This window comes from Anabrus simplex, chromosome 3, assembly GCF_040414725.1.
Source record: "Anabrus simplex isolate iqAnaSimp1 chromosome 3, ASM4041472v1, whole genome shotgun sequence".
NCBI lineage: Eukaryota > Metazoa > Arthropoda > Insecta > Orthoptera > Tettigoniidae > Anabrus > Anabrus simplex.
The window spans coordinates 434,459,677-434,484,339 of record NC_090267.1 but is presented as its reverse complement, the minus strand read 5'-3'; the positions used below and the strand labels follow the sequence as shown (position 1 = coordinate 434,484,339).

At 40.7% G+C, this 24,663-nt stretch overlaps 1 protein-coding gene across 2 annotated transcripts in view; it reads right to left on the bottom strand.

The window, feature by feature from the left end:
- LOC136866472 (uncharacterized) overlaps positions 1–24,663 on the bottom strand; it is a 69,965-nt gene that overhangs the window by 37,083 nt on the left and 8,219 nt on the right. For both annotated transcript variants that reach the window (XM_068226741.1, XM_067143464.2), the window contains exons 2-4: positions 13,572–13,671; positions 3,165–3,294; positions 992–1,174 (exon numbers count right to left, since the gene is read on the bottom strand). In XM_068226741.1, the coding sequence (XP_068082842.1) occupies positions 992–1,174; positions 3,165–3,294; positions 13,572–13,597 (339 nt within the window). In that variant the 5' untranslated portion in view covers positions 13,598–13,671. The remainder of the gene's footprint in view (positions 1–991; positions 1,175–3,164; positions 3,295–13,571; positions 13,672–24,663) is intronic.

Here is a 24,663-nt window from a genome sequence, read left to right as displayed (position 1 = left end):
GAATGAACATACGTAACACACTGTGAGGAGACAGTTAGAAGAAGCAAATCTCTCCTTAAAAAGAACTGCCACAGACCTTCAACTCACAAGACAGCACCGGAGAGAACACCTTCGTTTTTCACAGCAATATCAGGAGTTAAGTAATGGAGTAGTCGGGATGTGTACTCTTCTCACATTAGTCTCATTTTACCCCGAGATCTCTGAATGGAAGAAAAAGAGTTTGGAGGAGACCAGGAGAGTGATATTCTCCCTGGGACTTTTCTTCACAATTGTCTTTCCAAGGGGATCCTGCACTGGTGTGGATATGGATTAGGCCTACTCTGGCTGTTCGTACAGAGTTCGTCTCTATCGAGAATGGAAATCTTACGAACTCAGATGACCCTATGTGTGACAGACTTCCTCAACACCGTCAGAAAAGGCTGGACTGGTTGGCATGAAGCTCTGATTTGAATCCCACCAAACATATATGGGATATTTTAAGGAAAAGAGTGCATCAACCAGTTCCAGACACACTGGAATAATTGTGAGACTGGAGGAAGAATGGAACCTCATTTCCTAAGACATTGCAGTCATCATCAGGAACATGTCTGAACGGGTACAGGAAGTGATTAACAAACCTGTTTCTGAGGATAGATTAATTAGTTAAAGCAAGTTAACATGTGGGAAAAAGACCAAAAGCAACAAAATAATTTGTATGAAGCAGAAATTTTAAACTGAAAATTCTTTGAACATTTATATATATTTTTATACTTTTATCAAAGTAAAACTTTGAAAGATTTTAAGCGCATAAATTATACGCAAATACAGTGCTTATTTAGTGGATTGTGTAAAAAAAAAATGCTATGTTAGTTAATAAAAATGAAACTTTGTGTGTGTTTTTTTGTCAATTTTTTGCATTAAAAACCACAATATACTGAGGATCTTGTGTCAACTCTCTATCTATGGTTATAACAAATAGAGTGTATGAAAATGGAGGAGAAACAATCCTTACCATCTGTGTCATGGCCTTCTGGTAAAGGCTGGACACCATACAGGCTCGCAAAGCCAACATTTCCAGCTGAGCAGTGAACTTTTCAATGTCATGGGAAGTGAAAACATAACCAGATCCAGATGAACACAGCTCACAGTTCTTCGCCAGCACTCTCCCTAGATGACTTACATAGCAACCACGAACCTTCAAAACAGATATATGTTATGTAGTCTTGTCTTAGACAACCACATCAAATTTTGTCAGTCATACACAGCCAGGAATACAATGAACTAAGGATCTTCTATTTCCATCACCTTAATCACAACTGCTTGGATCTTTGATTTTCTGTAACTCAATTTACCATTTACTTTTGTCATCATCAAATACTCAACAGCCATAACATATTCATATGCAATATGGATAAACATTTTAATTGTAGCAAGTGAAACAAGAAAGAACCTTCAAACAGTAAGTATGTATGTATGTATGTATGTATGTATGTATGTATGTATGTATGTATGTATGTACGTATGTAAGCAGGATTTGGATTTTGGTCAACTAATGATGTAAGCTTATCAGACAAAAAATGTTTAAGGTGGTCATAATATAGATGTCTGTATGTGACATTCCATGATAATCAGGAAATAAATAGCTGATGAGTGTGGGACAGGCATCACAGATTACAAAGAAGTGATATAATGCAGTGCCTGTTTCATATTCTATATGTAAAATGAGTTGCAAGTGGAACAGCAAAATGGAATAACGGGATGACTGCCTTTGGAAATGCCAAAGGTCATATTTTGTAATACGAGGTGGAATTTCAGGTATATTGACATATATGATCATATAGGTCTATTAGCAGTAACAAAAATCTCAGTCATCTGGAAGGTCTTGTCAAAATTGCTGGAGGAAACATGACCTTAATGGATTGGGTCTACCTCAAGTTTCACAGTTTGTGACTGAAATTCATTGGGTTTTGAGGCAGGAATTGCTAGGAGATTTCAACATTAGCCCATCTAAATCCATTTCTGAAAGAACATTTAGTGGGATACTGCACAGGCAGACATTTCTAGCTGAGTGCCACAAAAGAGGCTCCGGTCAGCTCAAAAAATTGGTCAGTTGCAGTGGGCGAAAAGATACAACCAGTGGACTTTGGAGGAATGGAAACACGTTTCTATCAGTATATGAATGATGCTCAGCATCACGTTCATTGAAGTCCTCACAAAGCCTTCAAGGAGGACTGTGTCCAACGTGTGATGCAAGCTGGACAACATTCTGTGATCTCCTGGGGATGTTTCCACTGTGCAGAATAGGAGACTTTGGATGAGGTGACAAAACAATTTGAATCAGAATGCCTACGTCGATCTACTGGACGATCAGATTTTGCTGTCTGTCCTTCATCTGAAAGAGGAACATAACATTCCCATCCTTGTCTTCCAGGATGACAATTTCTGTGTTTACTGCGCTACAATTGTGACTAATTGGCATGATGAACATTCAGGAGCAATCAGACTTCTCGACTGGGCCATAAAATCCCCTTATTTGATCCCAATTGAACATCTGTAGGACTACCTTGAAACACGTGTCCAACATCAAGGAACAACATCCATACAATCTAGCTGACCTATGCAATTAAGAGTGGGTGAGCATTGTCATCTCCTACATCCACATCCTTGTCTAGTCCATACCACAGCAAGCAGTGGCTCTTGACTAATATCTGTCTGATGAGCTTATTAGCAGTGAAGCCAACTTTTCAGACCAACGCTGCTATCTCACCATTAGACAGCTTAATAACAGTGAAACCTACTGGAAAAATGCATATAGTAGTTGCCACTAGAATGTTTGAATTGCTCGTTTCCATAAAGGCTTCAGTCCAAGCAACAAAGGCTGCCAACATTGATTTCAAACAGGCTAGAGTCCACGACTGACGCTGTTTTGAGATGGAACGAGACATTTCACACGGCAGTTCACACATAAATATCTCAGGTACTGACGCCCCTTTGCTGTAAATAATATGTCGACCCCAGAAGTGTCGTTTCCTGCGGATAACTCGTTTCATCAAAAAATTGGACTGAGGCCCTTTTGGAAAGGAATGATTTGTTTATTGGTGCACATTCTTATTGTAATGACAGTAAGAGAACAAATGGTACAAAACTGCATAAATTATTTCTACCATGGACAGAAGAAACCTTACCAAAGCATTGAGCCTGACAATTGCTCCGTTAACCTCCTCCTCTTCCTCTAAGCTTACTTGCCATAAAGGATCCAGGGTATGGATTCCCATGCAGCCAGTGGACTGCCACTTTTCAGGGGAATCAAAGCCCCTACAACATATCATAGATAAGTTGTTATCAGCATCAAAACACAAAGCAGGTTTATTCAAGAAAATTACAAGAAATTCCACAGAATATCAAGATCACAAATTTATTAATTACAGACTTGCTAAGTTGGATATGTGACAGCTTTAAACAATATGAGTGGAATATGACTAGATAAACTTGGAAGACTACAGAGCTTTATTATTATTTAGCATATGACATTACACGCAACATACATTACTACCATATAACATAAGGAAGAAAAAATGAACTGTTAGATGGAGACACATACAATGAGTGGAGTGGCAGTTGCTGATTGTTAGATAAATACTGATTACAGTTTGTATGTACTTTACACTACCGTAAATTACAAGGTACATTTATATATAAATATATTTATATCCACATCCTTCTCTAGTGCATACCACAGCAAGCAGTGGCTCGTGACTAATATCTGTCTGATGAGCTTATTAGCAGTGAAGCCAACTTTTCAGACCAACGCTGCTATCTCACCATTAGACAGCTACTCAGTTGTTCTCATGTAGGCTGAGTGGACCTCGAATGAGCCCTCACATTCAGGTAAAGTTCCTGACCTGGCCGGGAATCAGACCCAGGGCCTCTGGGTACGGGGTAGGTTCATTAGACCTGGCCTGGAAATGCACATGCATACCTCGATTATCTACAAATTGTACAGCCTCTGGGACTGAAGCTCAACTTCAAGAAAACCAAAATCATGACAACTGGACTGATAACTTTGTAGCAGAGAAAATATATAAATTGTCATATATATAAAAGATGGGCAGAAAGGTTATCGCTAACCTGGATGTGTTTTTAAAAGCAGATACATCACCATAAAAATTAAGAACTGCCTGGTGAGGGCTATGGTGTAGTGTATGACTGCGAGAGCTGGTCATTAAGGAAATACGAACGACGAACAATAGATGCACTCAAATTATGGTGCTGGAGACGATTACTGAGAGTCCCATGGACTGCTAAGAGATCCAAACAAGCTGATATTAAAAGAAATCGATCCAGATTGCTCCTTGGGAAGTCAAACACTTGAACTGAAATTTAAGTACTTTGGACATTATAATGAGGAAACATTACTAGCGAGATAAGGCTATGATGCTTGAAAGATCGATGCCAAAAGGAGAAGAGCACAGCAGAGGATGAGACGGACTGATGGAGTCAAGGAAGTATGTAATCCAAGCATTGAGAGGCTGCGGGAAGTGGGACAATTTGACTAGAATGGCGAATTTTAGTACATGGGGTCACGGAGAGTTGGAAATGACTTAACAATAGCCTCTGGAGTAGAATCCAAAAAAATCTAAGGAATTCCCAGTATCTGAATTCAGGAGACATTCCTCAACTTTTATGTCCTTATGTCCAGTAGTTGAGAAATTTACATTTGCAATCTGGACTCTGTTTTTTTTTTCCTAGTAGTACAGTAGGTCAAAATATCTACCAAGGTTTATTCTCATCCTATTCAGCATTGACCAAGTTTTTGAGGCATACTGATAGCATCAGGTTTAACAATACTTTTGAGAAGACTACACAACTGTGGTAAAGAGCAGTTAATGCATCCCTTCATTCAGGCCGGATTTTATATTAAAGTTACCACTGGTGCGGTTCCTCATTAGGTTCAATGGTTCACTGAACTCTCCGTCACTAATGAGCCTCTTATTTCCTGGTTATTATTTTAATAAGGGTAAAATCACACAGGATATTGGTGGTTATTTGGCTTTCTTCGCTAAGGCTGGGGGCACACCACAAGAGACGAAACTGTCAAGAGACAAAACTGCCGGGGATGAAATCATTTGTTTCAGACTGTCTTTGACGGTCTGTGACGTGCCTAGATTTTATCTGGCATTGAGAGTTGATATGGCGTGCAATGAAGAAGTGGCTTTTATTTTATATTATTATCTCCTATGTTTAGATGAGGAAAGGACAGTTTGTCACACATTTTGGGTACTTCCCATTAACAAAAAACGGAACATTACTATGTTTTCGGATGATAAGAAATTAACTTCAATGATAGAAGGTACTCTCACCAAACTGTTCAGATATGATGGTCAAATCATTACAATGTATTTTGTAACCCATATCTGGTGCCAATTTCAGCCTTCTAAACTGCAGCAGTTGACATACCTGCATTGCACATGCATAAATCAAAATGTCTCAAGCACCCGAGATAATATGTAATTCCAGGTTTCTTCACAATTTTGTCTCAAACAGTCTCTGAGAGCCAGAGACAAGCACCTCGGTCGGTGTACGGCTGATCCATAACAAACCATGCTAACTTCATCCTTGAGTCAGTCTTTGACAAAAATGACTTGTCTGAAGCTGCCTCGTCTCTTCCGGTGTGCGGCTAGCCTAAGAGGACGTAAGAGCTCCAGCCAGACCAGCCGGGTGATTCATTCTGTTGAATGATCAGCAAAAGCTTCTAAAATAGCCCTAGGCAGGCAACAAGTGCTGAGAGGAACAAGGAAAATATGCTTTAAAACAAATGCAGAGATTTCCTATAGTTCTCTTTTCTGCCACACTACCCTTCTCTTCACTCACACTATCCTTCTTTCTTACAATTGCACCATCCTCCTCTCTCCAAACCTGCCTGGAACCAGTGGAACAAAGCAGGGTTCATTTCTATTAATGCTTAAGGTCTATTTGCATATTTGTGACATGCCAGTTAAGTTTTGGTGACATTTGTGACTTCTCAGTGTTGGTTATACACAGCTGTCAGTATTGTCTCAGTAGTTGGAAGTCAGTAATTTTTGAGATGGCACAGATTACGTACATAGAATTGGTAGTGGTTGCTGTAATTCTGGAGGAAGAGGAAGAGAAATAGCATCAGGTGAAAAAATGGAAGAGGGTACACATGGTATGGGAGAATAGAGTATGTGATGTAGAATTCGTTATCCTGTATGGTGAATTAATTGATGAAGAGATTAGTTTTTTAAAATATTTCAGAACGTGTGAATATTGTTTTTAACATGTTGCCGATAGAGTTCAGAAAGGTCATTCATGTCAAAATGAAAATATAATTTATATCTGATTTCATTTCTTTACCTATTGTATTCCAAATTTCAGATTTGAAACTGCTATCCACGTACTTTGGCTGCAATAAATCATAGAGAAAAGGAAAATTACAAGCCGGTTCAACAACTTACTCGTCATTCATTTTTGTTGACAAACATAGATGAACTCCACACACATGTCTGTAAAACAGCAAAATTATCATTGGTGATGGTACACATCACAGAATGGATACAGTACTGATACCGGCAAAAAGAAAAAAAGAAAGATATTCATCAGACACATTGAAATTTTATGGAATTGACCAGAAGAGGCACTGACGTGCCATGGATATGTGTATTTAGATATTAAAAGACTGTGGGGGAGGATTGGCCGATGTATTTCTAATAAAAATGTTCTCCCTAGTAATTAAAAGGATGCTTTCCGGGGGTGTAGATTTCTGTTTACTCATGCAAACTGGTGTTATTGCTAATATGTTTTATGTTCCTTGTTACATTAACAACCTAAAATGTTTGTCTCATAATGGCAGAAAACAGTACTAGGTTTTGCCAGGGAACTCCCTTTTCAAGTCCTCCATTAGAAAAAAACATCCTTGAAACCAAGCCTTTGGAAACATTTTGAACATTTCTCAGGATCAATCTAAGGTAAATTGTTTTGTAGATGTGTTGAGTATTCAAGCCTCAAATTTATTTTTGCTACAAACATTGCAGCTGCACCACTACAATCCACATTTTTGGCTTACTGTAGATGAGTGTTTTATACTTATGATCTGATTTTATGTTTATCTCAAAATGAGTTAATATCCATGGGAAAAATGCTATATTAATGTTACACACTTTAAAAATGAAATATGTGAACACCCATCACCAAACTTCACGCGCTGCCATTGAGCATCCATTATTTGCCAGGTCCTGAGCTGTTTTCACTTTAGGTTGTCTAGAGTGAAGCCTGTTTATTACAGTGCCAGTAATATTCTCATGGATAGGCAGGTTATGGTTTTTATGAAATCAACTTATACTCTCTAAATAGACAGGTTACCTTTGAAGGTGAAGTGGAAGAATATGGCTCACACCTAGCAGCCTGAAAGTTGGGGTGGATTTCACTGTGCCTGTTCTAATGAGCATAGTTTATTAAGCCATATTTAAGCTTAACTACAGTGTTTGGTCAAGTGTGACCCAAAGATATGGAGACTATTTATTTTGGACTGGGGGTCTGTTCTCAAACTGAATATTTCGTTTCTTGGTGAGCTTGTAGCCGAGGTAAACACATGCTATTTCATTTATACCTAAGTTTGGCTGACGTCTCCATTTTAAAAAATACTGTCCCAAAACAGCTAGGCCTTCTAGTCACACTGGAAAACTATTCCTTATTGGCGTGTGGCCTCCGGAGAGGCCTGGTGCAGGTCTTTCAATTCTACATCCATGATTGGCCTGTGCATCTGTGAGGATGGGGCTCTACCTAGGATGAAATTTAATGCTGAAGACGGTACAAACACCCAGTCCCCGAGGCAACAGGCAATGAAGGTTAAGATCCCCAACTCAACCCGAGACTTGAACTTGGAACCCTCTGGATGAAAGGCCAGCATGCTAACTTGTTCGCAACGGATTTGGGCGATTAACAAGAAAATACATAAGGAGTGCTTTTCTAAGTTGTGGAGCGATAATTCAATAGAAGGATGCTTGTATTCTTCAGGTTGCTTGGACTTCTAGGCTAAGAAAGGAAGTTTATTTATTTTGATCTTCTTTTATTGGCAGTACTACAATGTATAGATTTAATTACAATATTGACTAGAGCTATTTCTAAAATTACAAATAATCCCAACATTTTATCAGCAACAAGTCTGTTTAAACAGATGGTATGGAGATCTACTCTTGTAAGTCTGATGTTACAGGTTTGTTTCCAAGTGAAGTCTATACAGGTTTCAAAACTACACATCGAAATTGTAGGTTTGGATTGCTCATATGTAAAGGAGACAAAAAGTTATGTAAACATGGGTCCAGAAATACACAATTATTGAGATATAAGACTTGCTGCAAATACTGAATTTTAAGCTGGAATGTTATTTGCTAGAATTTAGTTTGAATTTCCTGTAATGATATATTCTGTTGTATTGTGCTGATTACCTTAAAAGTACTATTTAAATTGCTCATCCTCTGCCATACTGCAGATTTCTGCTTGTCATCTCATTACATTACAAACATGCTAAAACAGGTCTAGTGCTGTGCATATTTTTTGACAAGCCGCCACCATTCTTCCAAGAATTGCTGCTTTATCTCCACAGCAACCAGATGGATGTTAAGCCCACCTGCACATGGACAGGTCCACCAGTGCTATGCTTGTCTATAGACAGTGCGCAGGAATGTTTTGCTTTTCAATTTTTCAGTTAACTCTTGTGGTCTGAGTCAATTTCTGGCATGTTTTTCCATCTCTTGAGTGGCATTACACTAAACTACTTGAGCTTGGCCTTCCGGAAATAAATAATAGAACTTTCCATAGCCATTGGGCATCTATAACCAGAGTTTGTGTGTACTGTAAATCAATAACCTGGAACAACCAAGTTCTTCTACCTGCGTTGTGATTTCTGATCACAAAATCATTTAAAGGAAGGTGAAACATGTATTAGTTTACAGATTTTAGAAATGAATTTTACTTTGGGTCCTTTTGTTTATACAAAGATAAAACTACACAGACCACAGTGTTTACTCAAATTTAATTCTTGCAGTTAACTGTCCTAACCGGAAAAGGATGAAAAGGTGAAATACAGATTTTGACAGATTCCCTCATCAGCTTCTGATAGCAATATTTAAAATAATTGTTACTACTAATTTCTAGATGGCAGCTAAGAATAAGTAAGTTAGAAACAGGATGGCCAAAGTTTCTCCTGAGGAAAGAAAGCAACCCCAAGTGACTCAATTGATCTGCAATTTAATGCTGCCAAGAATCTTCCCTTTTCCTGGCCTCTTTTCCGAATTTATTTGGGTTGCCACTTTTGAAGGATTTGGTCCAGTCTTATGGCTGGATGCCCTTCCTCACATCAACCCTATATGGAGGGACATATTCACTGTTGCATGTTTCTGTGGTGGTTGGTAGTGTGGTATGTTGTACACAGATAAGAAGTGTATTAAGACAAACACGAACACGCAGTCCTCATGCCAGAGGAATTAAATGTACACAGATAAAATCGCTGGCCTAACTGGAATCAAAATAACAGCCCTCTAAACCGAAGGCCACTTCGTGGACCATTCAGCCAAGAAGCCAGGCTAATGCTGGCAAGAATAACTCTCTTCCTTTCCTGCCTTTTTCTGGAAAAATTTCTATATACACAACTCCAAAACCACATAGGTAACATCAAATGACAGTTTTGAATATAATAGTATTAATCAATATATTGTCATTGCGCCTGTGAAAACCACTGCGTGGTAACTTTAGCTAGTTAGGTTCTGTAATCTAAGGACCATCCAAGGAGTCATATGAAAAAATTCTCGTTCTTCATTACATATGAGCTGCAGGTTGGTATTAATCCGACAACACTGTCACATAGCAGTTTTTGCAGCAACAAAACCAAACCAAACCCTGTGGCACTACAGCCCTTGAAGGGCCTTGGTCTACCAAGTGACCGCTGCTCAGCCCGAAGGCCTGCAGATTACGCGGTGTCGTGTGGTCAGCACGACGAATCCTCTCGGTTGTTATTCTTGGCTTTCTAGACTGGGGCCGCTATCTCACCATCAGATAGCTCCTCAATTCTAATCACGTAGGCTGAGTGGACCTCGAACCAGCCCTCAGGTCCAGGTAAAAATCCCTGACCTGGCCGGGAATCGAACCCGGGGCCTCCGGGTGTGATGCAGGCACACTACCCCTACACCATGGGGCCGGCTTTTGCAGCAACAACCATATACATATAAAATTGGTACTTTTTAAAAAATAATACCCTCAGATGGTGGTTTTCTTTTCAATTTGCTTTATGTCACACCGACATAGGTCTTATGGCAATGATGGGATAGGAAAGGTCTAGGAGTGGGAAGGAAGCGGCTGTGGCCTTAATTTAAGGTACAGCTCCAGCATTTGCCTGGTGCGAAAATGGGAAACCATAGAAAACCATCTTCAGAGCTGCCGACAGTGGGGTTCGAACCCACCATTTCCCAGATACAAGCTCACAGCTGTGCAGACTTTACTTTTATCCCTGTTGCCATTTTTTGATGGATGTGGTACTTTTGCATCTGTCTTTTAGTACTGGCTAGAGTAATACAGCTTCCACTGTAGTTCAACTCATTTATGGTTAGGGGCCAATGAGCTAGCCGTTAGGCCCCTTTAAACAACAATCATCGTCATCATCATCATTTATGGCTGCAACAGGATAGAAGTTGCTACGGTATGGGTGGTACAGAGTAATGCCATTTGGAGCATGACTTATGCGTCCGAGTGTTATGACAGGTGTTACTCATAGTGTCAATCAGACTGGCTTGTTGAGGAATGCAATGACGAACTACCCCACCCCTCACCTTGCTAGGTATGCCTCGTTTTACCACCGCCATTGTTTTTTTTTTTCTTTCTCATAATTGCATAACCTTAGATGGTACTATCTGAAGATTCAACCAGCCTCTGGGCTGATGACTTTACAGACAGACTTGGTTTTTATCCTGGATAGGGCAAATAATATCTTATGTTGAGTTCAGTTTAATTTTTTGTGTGCCTGTTACAGCACCACGGGAAAATAAATAGGTGGATTTTTCATGAAACTTGTTAAGTTTAGGACAAGGGCAAGTAGGATCTTCACTATATTTTCTTCAACTTCAGACGACGCCTAAAATATAAAATTCTATGCATCTCTCTTACAGTTTGGCTTTACAGGAAAATTGCTCATTACAAAATATGAGGGGCAGGCAAATGAAAACTGAATACCCGCTACATGACCATAGAATGTTTTTTTTTTCCTAGTTGCTTTATGTCGCACCGACACAGATAGGTCTTATGGCGATGATAGGACAGGAAAGGCCTAGGAGTGGGAAGGAAGCGGCCGTGGCCTTAATTAAGGTACAGCCTTAATGCCTGGTATGAAAATGCCACGGAAAACTATCTTCAGGGCTGCCGACAGTGGGCTTCGAACCCACTGTCTCCCGGATGCAAGTATACAGCTGCGCACCCCTAACCGCACGGCCAACTCGCCTGGAGGGAATGATTTTATTCAAAAGTAATTACCAAAAGCGTTAGTATATTTATCCCACTGGGAGACGTGACAATCAACTCCAGTTCTGTAGAAAGAGACAGGTTACTGACGGATCCACAACTGCACCTACTCTTGCACTTCCTCGTCCGAATGAAACCAATGGCATGCACAAGAGCCATGGCTAATGCCGACCCGAACATGAATTTCTTCCTCTGTGATTCGTCGTTTTTTCCGGAGAAGGCCATCAATCCGCCCTATCACTTCAGGAGTAATGGCTCGATGGGCCTGTCCTCGGCGTGTATAATTTTTCAGAGATGCGCACTCCTCGGAATCTATGCCTCGCGAGCATACTCGTCACGGACATGTGGTGTTCACCATGCGACGAGTATCGTGTACTCCAGCACCCTCAGCCAACAGTAATCGAACCACACTTCTCTGCTTGCCTCCATTTCTACAGCTGGACAAACACACTAGGCCAGTCCACACACCAACAAATGCGTGCACCTGTGAGTTGTCACTATGCAGTTCTTCTATCACAGCGATGGCAGTATTGATATGTAACAACATTGTTGCCATCTGCGGAATGTGTATTATGGGGGTTGTTCGGTTTTTATTTGACTAACCCTTATATATTTGGAATCCTATTTACAAACATTTTTGGTCTATACCTCTTCCTGATACAGTGAAAACAAAAGAACATATCAGTCACAGTCAAACAAACGAACCAACAACTAGCTGTTCAGAGAGCTGCAATGGAGATCATCCCGGCAACGTTTTAGGTTTTGTACATGTTTCTGTGTTTACTGAATATTAAACAGATACCTGATTTTATACTGGAATTTTGCGACCTGTGTCAAAGGGAAGGAGGGAAGGGATGAAGGCCCGAACATAAAAACAACCAAATTCATCAATATCTTTATTACATTATATTTGGTGCTGAATCTCCAAAAAATCAGACACATACACATTACTGAACAGTAGCGGCGATTGGGAATTAAAAGCGTGGGGGCAAAAAAATATACCGACAACAAACAGTACCCGGGGGTGTGGGATATAGCAGACGTGGGGAAGGTGGGGGGATATACATCAAAACTAAAAAGGAAAGGTTACAAAATGGTAAGTTTTCTGTATGCTCTCTTAGCGAATTTCAACAGAGAGGTAAAGATTCACAGTTTACCAACTTAAGTGCGGAAATGATAGTTTGTTGAGATTTTGATTCAATACTATACAATAAAACTTTCACCAAAGGATCAACATTACACATTTATTACAATGAAAAAGAAACACAGCATGATTATACATTTAAAATCGTTTAGTATTTGACTACACACTAAGAAACTTACAGACACCAAAGAGACTGCCAGACTGACGAATGCGCATGGCAAGGGGGTGAATCATATCTCAGTGCCCATGACCTTGGCAACAAAAAGAAAAATGTACCCCTGCTACCCTTCCTCACAGCACATGCAGTCTCCACTGCATGCTGCGGCGCTATACAAAACGGTTAGCCGGCACGAACAACATTTTGTACGTATTTCCACTAATAATGTTGTTATCAAGAAAATATGGGGAAAATAAGATGAAAAGACAACAGGGCTTGTACAAATTGCTTTTGCTTATAATTCCTAGTTTCAGCCAGCTAAAATGGAATAAAAATGTAACATTTTCTCAAAAAAAAAAGAGGGAGGGGGCAACTGCCTCCTGCAATTGCTGCTACTGTTACTGAAAGACGTTAAACACGCACAGTAGATTTAATGTTGAGAAGCATTCTGTAGTCATCAGACAGAAATATTACTAGGCACTTGCAAGACATCACAAGCTAACTACTGCAGCCATCATAAATTCTAGAGAAGTACTGTACGCGTCATAGATTATTTTTGTTGTAATCTGATTTAACTGCGTTCTGTGAAGAACATTCAATAATTGGTTGACAAAAATGTAATCATGCACATGCTAAGTGGTTGTCCCATCAACAACGGCTACAAAAGCTAGTAATAATAAATGACTACAGTTTTTGTTATGTTTAGAACTCAAATAATAAATTCATCTGCAGCATTCCACTAAGAAGTCTGTAAAAAACACTCACCTTTCAAAACTTTCTCCTACTCTCATCCCATTAACAGTCTTAATACTGACGGTAAGAATGAACAATGAACGATGACTTCTTCAAGGAATCACACACATATCTGTAAGAAGAAAGTAATTACTTACTAAATTACTTTCTGTATATTCCATTACTAGGTACTAACACACATATATTCTTCTACATTACTGAAGTTGATACTCTTAGGTTCTCAAAAACCATTAGTGGTTGGAAAGGGAAGAAAGCATGCAAGGTTGTAGTTTCACGTTACTGCTGATAATATGATCATAATTTCCAGTTTTATGTGGAATCTAAACCACAGGGACACAACTTTCATTTTAAAAACCCCCAGATGCATAGGTGGCTTCCTTAGTCAGAAATCAGACAAAAAAGGGAGTTTGAAGAGGCATAAAACCCACGCAAGTATTCTACGATCGTGCGAGATGAGTATGTTAGTACATGTCATGTAGCTGTAAGCTTGCTTTCAGGAGGTGGTGGCTTCATCATCTTCTTCTTCTTTTTCTTCTTAGGATGCCATCTCCTTATGAAGATTGGTAAACCAACTGATTATGATTACTCGCAAAACAGCGGCTTATTCATGGTAGTGGTTTAAGAGAAAGTACAGTGAGTTTCATCAGTTGGCCATCAGGCGTGCCCAGCTTATCTGCCTCCTGTTGACTCATCACTTCCCGTTACACAGTGCAGCGACAGCACGGGAATGCCCGCACTTCGCAGTTCAGGTCTATTGATCTGTCACTCCAATTGTTCTCAAGTTGTAAAGTGATACTTCGGGGAATAATTCTCATAATGCCTCCACATGAGTCCACGGTAAAGAAAAGAGTATTTACTTATGACAATTATGTGAAAACAGTCTTGCAGAGAAGTCATTAGGCGATTTATAACACAATTTCCAGGTGTACACCCTCCACATAAAGAGACCATGCGGGAACTCGTAAACAAATTGAGAGGAATTGGTTCTTTACTCGATAAGAAGTGAAGTGTTAAAATACGTGTACTTAACGAGGAAAACGTAAATGAAATTGCAGAAAGATTAGTACATACGCGTAAAAAAATCCCTAAGACGACTTGGATAAAAAGCCGGGGTTTCAAAGAGCTCAGCATGGTGGGCTGCGAGAATGTTAAAATTGAACTGAAAGAACATATCCGGAGAGAAATAGCCTCAATTACGAATCAGTTTCCTAAAATGATGCCAGAAATGTGTGGATGCAGGAGGAGAACATTTCCAAAATCTTCTGTCTTAAGTTAAGAGCTTATTTTCTTATTAATTACTAATTTTCTTAATTCTTATTTTCTTAATTTTAATTGTTATCTCATGTCATGCATGGATAAAGTGAGCGAAGTGCTGTCCTTGTTGCTATGTCGCCGAGCGGGGAATGATAAGTCAATGGGAGACATATAAGCTGGGCGTGCCTGCTGGCCAACCGATGAGAGAAACTCGCTGTACAACTACGCAGGCATCCTCTAAAACAAACTTTATGATACAACAGCCCTGATGGGCCTTGGCTATTCTATCGGCCGTTACTCTTGACCTTCTAGATATGGGCCGCTATCTCATTGTCGGATAGCTCCTCAACTATTATCACGTAGGCTGATTGGACCTTGAATCAGTCCTCAGATTAAAGTAAAAATCAGGGTTCCTGACTAGGAATCGAACCCTAGGCCACTGGATAAGAGGCAAGGTCACTACCTCCAAACTGCGAGGCCAGGCAAGCATGCTCTATTAACATTAATTAGAGGGAAAATGGATGAGATCCGCCATTCAAACAATTAATGTATTGGTAAAGGAAAGGGAAGGGTCATGAAATGCGTGAATATGAGAGACTCCCTAGGCCTCGCAAACTCAATACAAAGTCAGAAGAAGGCAAGAGTTGAGATAGGAAAGATGAGTGAGGAGCCTAGCACAACTGATGATGATGATGCTTGTTGTTTAAAGGGGTCTAACATCAAAGTCATCGGCCCTTAATGGTACGAAATGAGACAAAATGAAATGACAAATTAAAAGCCCCAAAACATCCACTGACAACAATTCAAAACGTGAGGATGAAGAATGAATGGATGGATATGAATTTAAAACGATCAGTGGAACCGACCCACAGTGCCTCACATGCACAGAAGCTGGAGTAGAACAATAGTAGTACTGGCCAAGGGACTGCTTCTATAGCAGAATACTGAATCGATGATACTTATAGTCAAAAGGGGTCCAAAATCCAAGTCAGCGGCCCCTCACAATGGTACTTATAGCTAGGAAAGTAGAACCATGGTATTTGTCATGTTGCGGTACTAATCAACAGTAGCGTTGACTCGCAGTATTCCACACATTATGGTACTACTCACAGGTAATAAAATTTGCACATGTATTACAGACCTACACTGTTTTGCACATTGTGGCGCCATTTACAGGCAACGCAAACCGATGGTGTTCATCACATGAGGGTACCAACCACAGGGACTCGTATTATCCCGTGGTATTCCTCATATAGTGGATATTAATCATAGGCAAGCCAGAACCATGGGTTCCCTCATCCCATGGTGTCGCTCATATAGTGCTACTAATCACACGTACTGTAAAAGCCATCGAGCCCTTGTTTGCTACTAATCACAAACCTATTTGGTACCCAACAGAGTGGTACTACGTACAAGTAAAAGCGACCCATGGCATTCCCCACGTGGTGGTACTTATCACAAGTAGCTTCATGGTTCTAATTTGATCATCCCTTGGTCGCCTCTTTTGACAGGCAGGGGATACCGTGGGTGAATTCTCTGTCTGCCTCCCCCACCCACAGGGGGAGGTGTATGTTTGGTGTGCGAGAGGTATTTCATTTCCCTCAAGTCCACCGGCAAGCCGGTTAGGACGCCCCTATCCGCCACCTGGGATGCGCCACGCGGGAGTATCACCTCTACCCCTGCTATGTCAGCGTAGCAGGTTCGTGGCCTAGCACAACTAACAGAACCCATGCCCCTATGTTCAGAGCCCTTAGGGGGCCTCCTTCTAGTCAACTCTTATGACAGACAGGGGGATACTTCTTCCAGCCACAGAGGGGAGAATGGTGGGTTTGAACCCTAAAGACAGTGTTCTGTGGTTTCTCGTTTTCACCCATGAAAATTACTGGAACTGCTACCTTTGCAATCCTATCTTCCTGGAGAGTAGTAATTAAACTTTCACACCTGATCATAAGCGTTTGGAAAATGGCTCATTAAAAGTAAACTGAAGCCCATATTCCCTGATGAGCAACTGAATTACATACACCTGGCCAGTAACATGTAGCACCTCCTTTCACACTGATGACTGCAATGATGAGGCATAGCATGGACTCCACAACACACCGGAAGCGCTGGGGAGCCACACTGGTCCATGACCGCTGCACCGCCTCCCATACTGCACGGAGCAGAATCCAGGGCAAGCCTCTCGACAGCATCCCAGACGTGCTCAATGGAACTGAAGTGGATTGACCCTGGGTGCCAGGCTAGTTTCCTCATGTTCATTGAGTGTTCAACCAATCAATCGGCAACAATTCAGGAACGATGGGCTGGTGTATGGTTTCGCTGTAGGTACAGGTCTCCTGCAGAGTGCAGGATGTGAATAAAAAAATGGGTGGACATGATCGGACAGCAGGGTCCTGTATCATTTGCTGGAAAGGGAAGTTAACAGATGTACCAAGAGTCTCACTTCATCCCATGTGAGGATACCTCCACCACCAGCCTAAACGGTACTCTGATGGCTTCATGTACTTGGTGACCAACTCCAAACCTGCCACCGGCACGAGCCAACTTGTGCCTCAACTAATCTGTCTACGAGACCTTTTTCCATACTTTGAAAGTCCAGCGGCCATGCCTGTCTTTGTACCTCAGGACATGCAGTGAGTAGAAGCAGCCAAGAGGGAGAGTGTCTTCTGTGCCCCATTGCAAGGATATAGTCCTGGATGTTACGTCTCTTCATACTTCGTTGCTATCCAACAATGAATTCATGACAGATCTATGAACTGTGACCAATTTATCCCCTCTTACCATCCAAGAGAGGTCATCAGTGTATAATAACTACTGAGTTCACCCATACTACCTATTGTTAAGTCGGTACTAGGACTATGCATCAAGTCAAAAGGAATGCAATTCAACAACAAAGCAGCTGCCCACAACTGCACATTTCCTGTAAATACTTGAGTAGTAATAAAAGCGACTCTAGTGGGCGGTTGGACACTTAGATTGGAATTTCTTTTTACTTTTTTGCTATTTGTTTTATGTCGCACTGACACAGACAGGGAAGGATAGTGACCATGGCCTTATTTACGGTACAGCCTCTGCCTGGTGTGAGAATGAGAAACCATGGAAAACAATCTTCAAGCCTGCTGACAGTGGGGTTCAAACCTACTCTCTCCCAAATGCAAGTTCACAGCTACTGTATGCGACCCAAACCGTGTAGCCAACTCACTTGGCCCACTACAATATCAGCTTAGTGATGAATATGGTCTACATCAGCATCACAATTCATCATGCTATAAAACATGATCTGTGCAGAAATAGTTTCTGGCCTTAATGGAAATCGACTGACGATTCTATATACCTGGACTGAATCCTATATAAAACCTTTGGAATGATTTCCAACATCATTGCTTCAGACCCTAATGATTCACATGACAAACAGCTTTGACAATACTGTATTACACAGGCAGTGTATGCATACAACATTCATACATTCAAGTTACTGTAAAACCGGGCGAGTTAGGGCCGCGCAGCTGTGAGCTTGCATCCGGGAGATAGCGGGTTCAAACCCCACTGTCAGCAGCCCTAAAGATGGTTTTCCATGGTTCCCCATTTTCACACCAGGCAAATGCTAGGGCTGTACCTTAATTAAGGCCATGGCCGCTTCCTTCCCACTCCTAGCCCTTTTCTATCCCATCGTCGCCATAAGACCTATCTGTGTCGTGCGACGTAAAGCAACTAGTAAAAAAGTTAGTGTCATTTTATTATTGCATAAGGGTAATTGCTTCCTGTCATCTTCAATCCTTTACTATTCAATGTTACTTAATATGTACCAAGAAGAAAGGTCCTACTAGCAATAATATTTTGTTTTAACATACATTATGCATGATGACTGGAAAGAAGGCTATGGATTTTCATTTTCATTACCAATAACATTATTATTAATAGTGGTGGTGGTGGTGATTATTGTTTATTGATTATTATTGTTTTAAGAGGAAGTACAACTAGGCAACCATCCTCTATATAACACTAATCAGAGGGAAAAACTGGAAGTGATCCGACACTTCGAAAAATGAGAATATCGGCCAAAGGAAGATCAGGGCCACGAAGGGCGTGAAAATGAAAGACTCCCTAGGCCTCCATACGTAATACTGTCGGGGTCAGAAAAGAACAAGAGTTGACCAAGGGAGGCCAGATAGGATCGATGAAAGTGAGGAGCCTGCCACAAGTAAGGCGAAGCAATGCTAGGACTCAGCTAAGGGCCCCGTGGCCACCATCCCACACTCCAAAGTACAGAGCCCCTGGGGCTCCTTTTAGTCACCTCTTACGACAGGCTGGGGATGCCATGGATGTTATTCTACCGCCCCCACCCACAGGGGGATATTCTATGGACACGGTGTTACTTGTATTCATTTTTGTTTCTGGCATGTCAGTATGTTATTCACGTTGTAGAAAGTATCAACAATTTTGTTTCTTTATTCATTCTCATTTCCTGTAATTCAACATCAATTCTTTCAAACAAGTCAGACTATACAGTCAAAAACGTTTATCAGATCATGACATAGTTGATTTGCTAAGAAACATTTCAAACTGTGATTCTGAAGGGGTAGTTGATAAGGCTTTTACAGAAATAGATTAATTAGGTGAAACTGAGAGTAATACAACTGTTGCCGGTAATATTCCTCTTGAGACAGCAATTTCAGATTGCAGTTATATTGAAACTCAGAATATTCAATGATCAACTGATGCAGGGCAGTCTGTGCCTATTGTACTATCAGCCACGACTCAAGCAACAAGATGACCTGTCTTAAGAAACACTGTGTTCATGTCACCCGTTTCTGGAACAACCGAGACATCATCAGATGGAACTACATGGATGGGGATTGCTTAAGGAAAAAGTCCTGGAAGGCGAGGCACTGTCTGACAAAAGCTATAAACCAATACGGTCACCCATTCTGTAAGCACGGGTGAGGGCAAATAAGTTGAGGAGGATGGGGGAAAGTCATCTTAACTTCTCTCCTTGTGAATACAAAAGCTCAGCCAATTTTTTTTATGTCCCATTATTTCTGTGAACAGACAGGCACGCCTTTTCTACAACACTATCCAGTCATCCCTTCAGGTTCCGTTTAGTGCGGAGTCGGTAACAGTTATAGACTGTAATGCAGAATCCCTTTATGCAGTTCATTACTACATTTTAAAAATTAGAATTTCACTGATAACTAGCTGTCGTACCCACCTTTGCCTGGATAGTTTTTTTAATGTTTACCTCTATGATTTGTATTGTCTGTTAATTATGTGTGAAGTGATTTTTTGTAGAGTTCCTTATTGAGACAATTTTACTATCTATTATGTAGTTTTAGAGTTATTTAGCCTATATGTGTTTGAATTCAAGTTTTAGATGATTTTATTTTTGAGTAAAACTTTGTTCTTGTGGAAGCCCGAACTGATCAGGAAATATTTGATCCTTTCAAAAAATAATATGTATGTATTTACCCACCACGCTATAGATGGTGTATATGATTCCAACTATCATTAAGACTGTCACTGATCAGCCTTGCAACCCAAAACCTGTGGATCCAACACTAATCTAGGTGATTTTAAAATATTTACTTTAGACACTATCTCAGCCCCTGTCCCAATGGAGGCATAACATGGACTTAAACGGTATCTAAAGCGTCACAATTCATCTCAGCAACACATAAACAATGGATTTGACATTAATATAGGTTATTTTCCATTATTTTTACCTGTCATCCCTTCCCATCCCCACCCCTAGCGAGGGTAGGAATTTCTTATCTTAGTAACCAAGTTTGGTAAAGAGGTATACCGGAACATACCCAAATACATCCATAATCTCAGTTATTTTTACATTCATTTTCACCCCTTCTCAATCTCCATTCCCACTGCGACTGAAGTATGAGTTATCCGGCATCCAGAGCGTCACAGTTCAACTTGAAAACTATGGATTCAACATTTATATCAGTCGCTTTCGATTATTTTTATATTTCATCCCTCCCCTATGGGTGCTTAGTGTATGTTACCCCCCACAGTAATGTTTCAGATAGTAAGTCATGTATGTTCCAAGTTTAACTGAAAGCTATTCTGGAACACACATACATTTGTAATCTCGGTAATTTTGAATATTTTCTCTTTCACCCCTTCTCAACCCCCATGCCGATGGGGACTGAGTTTGACTTAAACGACAACGGGATTGCCAGTATTCATCTCAGTGACCCCGGAAACTGTGGATTCTAATTAATATTGGTTGTGTTCTATTATTTTTGTACTGTATTTCACTGCCTTTCCATCCCTGCCTGTCTGCAGTTGATTACTACATTTTAAAAATTAGAATTTTATTGATAACTAGCTGTATTGATAACCAGATTTGCGACCCAAAAACCTGTGGATCCAACACTAATCCTGGTGATTTTAGACTATTTACTTCTGACACTATCTCAGCCCGTTCCACTGGAGGCAGAACGTGGACTTAAACGGTATCTAAATCGTCACAATTCATCTCAGTGACACACAAACAATGGATTTGACATTAATATAGGTTATTTTCCATTATTTTTACAGGTCACCCCCTTCCATCCCCACCCCTAGCGAGGGTAGGAATTTCTTATTTCCTCATTAACCACGTCCATAATCTTGGTTATTTTTACATTCATTTTCACCCCTTCTCAACCTCCATTTCCACTGCGGCTGAAGTCGTTTTCAATTATTTTTATATATCACCCCTCCCCTAGGGATACTTAGTGTATGTTACCCCCCACAGTAATATTACAGATAGTAAGTCATGGGACGCGCCACATGGGAGTATCACCTCTCCCCCTGCTACACCAGCATAGCAGGTTCGTGGATCCCGATATTTAAAAAAGGTGATGAAAAGGAATGCAATAACTACAAAGGGATCATCCTTATTGCCAATGTATCTATTTGAGAGAGTATTGGAAGGAAGACTGAGGAGGAAGCTAGAAGGAGAAATGGATGAACAGTATGGTTTTATGATAGACGGATCAATGTTTGACTTGATCTTTATATTAAGACATATGATGGAGAAAAGATGAGAGTACAGGCAACGCAAACCTATGGCGTTCCTCACATAAGTGGACTAACCACAGGGACTCGCACTATCTCGCAGTGTTCCTCAGATAGTGGGTACTAAGCATAGGCAAGGCAGAACCCTGGTGTCGCTCATCCCACAGTGTTGCTCATATAGGGATACGAATCACAGGTACTGTAAAATGCATCCTGAGCCATACACTGTCGCTACTAATCACAAACCTATTTTGTACCTAACATAGTGGTACTACGCACAAGTAAAAGCGACCATATAAAAAAAGAACTCACAAAAAATAACTAGATATGGCTGGGGAGATAGAAAGACAAAGACAATGATTGATCTTATTCTGGTGGAGAAGGAGAAACGTAGACAACTGGAAGATGTGACAGCAACGTCAAAAGCAGATTTCGAAGGTGACCATAAAGTGGTGGTAGCCAAATTAAGACTTGGTAAAATAACGAAGTTAATAGAAAAAAGGGAAAGAAAAATAAAGGGATGGAAGTTAAAAGAGAAATAAAGGAAATGTTTCAAGAGGATCTGAAGAAAGAAATTTCCAAAGATGACTTGAACAGTGTGGAAGAGGAATGGACGTTTCAGAAATGGAGGAAAAAGGAAAAGGAGACTCCTTGGTGGAACAGCATGGTAAAGGAAGCAGTTAAAGAGAAACAAATGGCTTTGAGGAAGTGGATAGGCAGTAATGGTACCGAGAATCAGCAGAAATATAAAGAAGCCAAAAAGGTATGTAAGAAAATAGTACAAGAAGAGAAACGGAAGATCTGGGAAAGTTTCACACACACTTTACAAGACGATACAAAGGGAAGTAAAAAGGTTTTTGTATGGTTTGGTGAAGAATAGTTTACGAAATAGGGAAGATACAGAATTTGTAAAAACTGAAACAGGGCAGATATTGATGCAAAAAGATGACATACTAAAAAGATGGGAAGAATACTTCTCAGAAATGCTAAATATTAAATGCAGTGAACTGGTAGATGAGAAGGAGCAAGAAGAAACAATGGGGAAAGAAGAACAAGAAAAGGAGATATTGATGTTAGAAATAGAGGAAGCCATACAAAAGATGAAGAGCGGTAAAGCAACAAGAGTGGATGAGGTAACCACAGAAATGATAAAAGCAGCTGGACCAATAGGGCTACAGTAGCTGTATAGATTATTTAGAATAATCTGGAGGAAGAAAGAGATCCCAGAAGGGTGGGGAAAGGTTTAATTATCCCGATATTTGATGATGATGATGCTTGTTGTTTAAAGGGGCCTAACATCTAGGTAATAATAATTTCGTGTGGCTATTTCTAACCGAGTGCAGCCCTTCTAAGGCAGACCCTCCGATGAGGGTGGGCGGCATCTGCCATGTGTAGGTAACTGCGTGTTATTGTGGTGGAGGATAGTGTTATGTGTGGTGTGTGAGTAGAGCACAGACACCCAGCCCCCGGGTCATTGGAATAAACCAATGAAGGTTAACATCCCTGACCCGGCCGGGAATCGAACCCGGGACCCTCTGAACCGAAGGTCAGTACGCTGACCATTCAGCCAACGAGTTGGACAACATCTAGGTAATCGGCCCCTAATGGTAAGAAATGAGACAAAATGTTATGACAATTTCAAAATCTATAATACTCCATTGACCAGAATTTGTGGACTAACCACAGGGACCCGCACTATCCCGTGGTGTTCCTCACATAGTGGGTACTAAGCATAGGCAAGGCAGAACCATGGTGTCGCTCATATAGGGGTATGAATCACAGGTACTGTAAAATGCATCCTGAGCCACTCTGTCGCTACTAATCACAAACCTATTTTGTACCTAACATAGTGGTACTACGCGCAAGTAAAAGCGACCCATGGTGTTCCCTGCGTACGGTACTAATCACAAGTAGTCTCATGGTTCTAATTTGGTCATCCCTTGGTCGCCCCTTACAACAGGCAGGGGATACCGTGGGTGTATTCTTCATCTGTGTTCCCCACCCATAGGGGGCCGTGTTTGGTCCGCGAGAGGTATTTTATTTCCCTCAAGTGCGCCAGCAAGCCGGTTAGGACCCCCCTATTTGCCACCTGGGATGCGCCACGAGGGAATATCACCTCTCCCCCTACTACGCCAGAGTAGTAGGTTTGTGGATCCCGATATTTAAAAAAGTGATAATAAGGAATGCAATAACTACAAAGGCATCACCCTTATTGCCAATGTATCTAAGATATTTGAGAGAGTATTGGAGGGAAGACTGAGGAGGAAGCTAGAAGGAGAAATGGTAGAACAGTATGGTTTTATGATAGACAGATCAACGTTTGACCTGATCTTTACATTAAGACATATGATGGAGAAAAGATGGGAGTTTGGAAAAGACATAGTGATGACATTTATTGACATTGGGAAGGCTTATGATAGCATACCCAGACAGTTGGTATGGAACACATTAAGGAAAAAAACAAGTTAACAGAGTGGACATGCAAATGATAAAAGCTTCATTTCCCATTTCCAGCTTCCTGGGTCGGGTTGTGAATCAAGGACTTCCATCGCTGCCTGTCTCTCCACCACTCTTCTCCTTTTTAAGTACATCTTCTGGTTTTCCTCCCCTCTTCTCTATGCACTCCCACTCTGAATCTGTCCACCTCTTTTGGGGTCTTCCTTGTGGTCTCTCCTTTTCCTGTTAACTTCTCTGAAAAAGCTTTTTTTTTTTTTTGGCATTTTCTCTTCTCCCATTCTCATCATATGCCCATATCACTTTAGCTTTGTTGTTTCTATCCTGTCTTGAAGTCTCAAGATTCCTGTCCTTTCCTTTATCTCTTCATTTCTCATTCTAT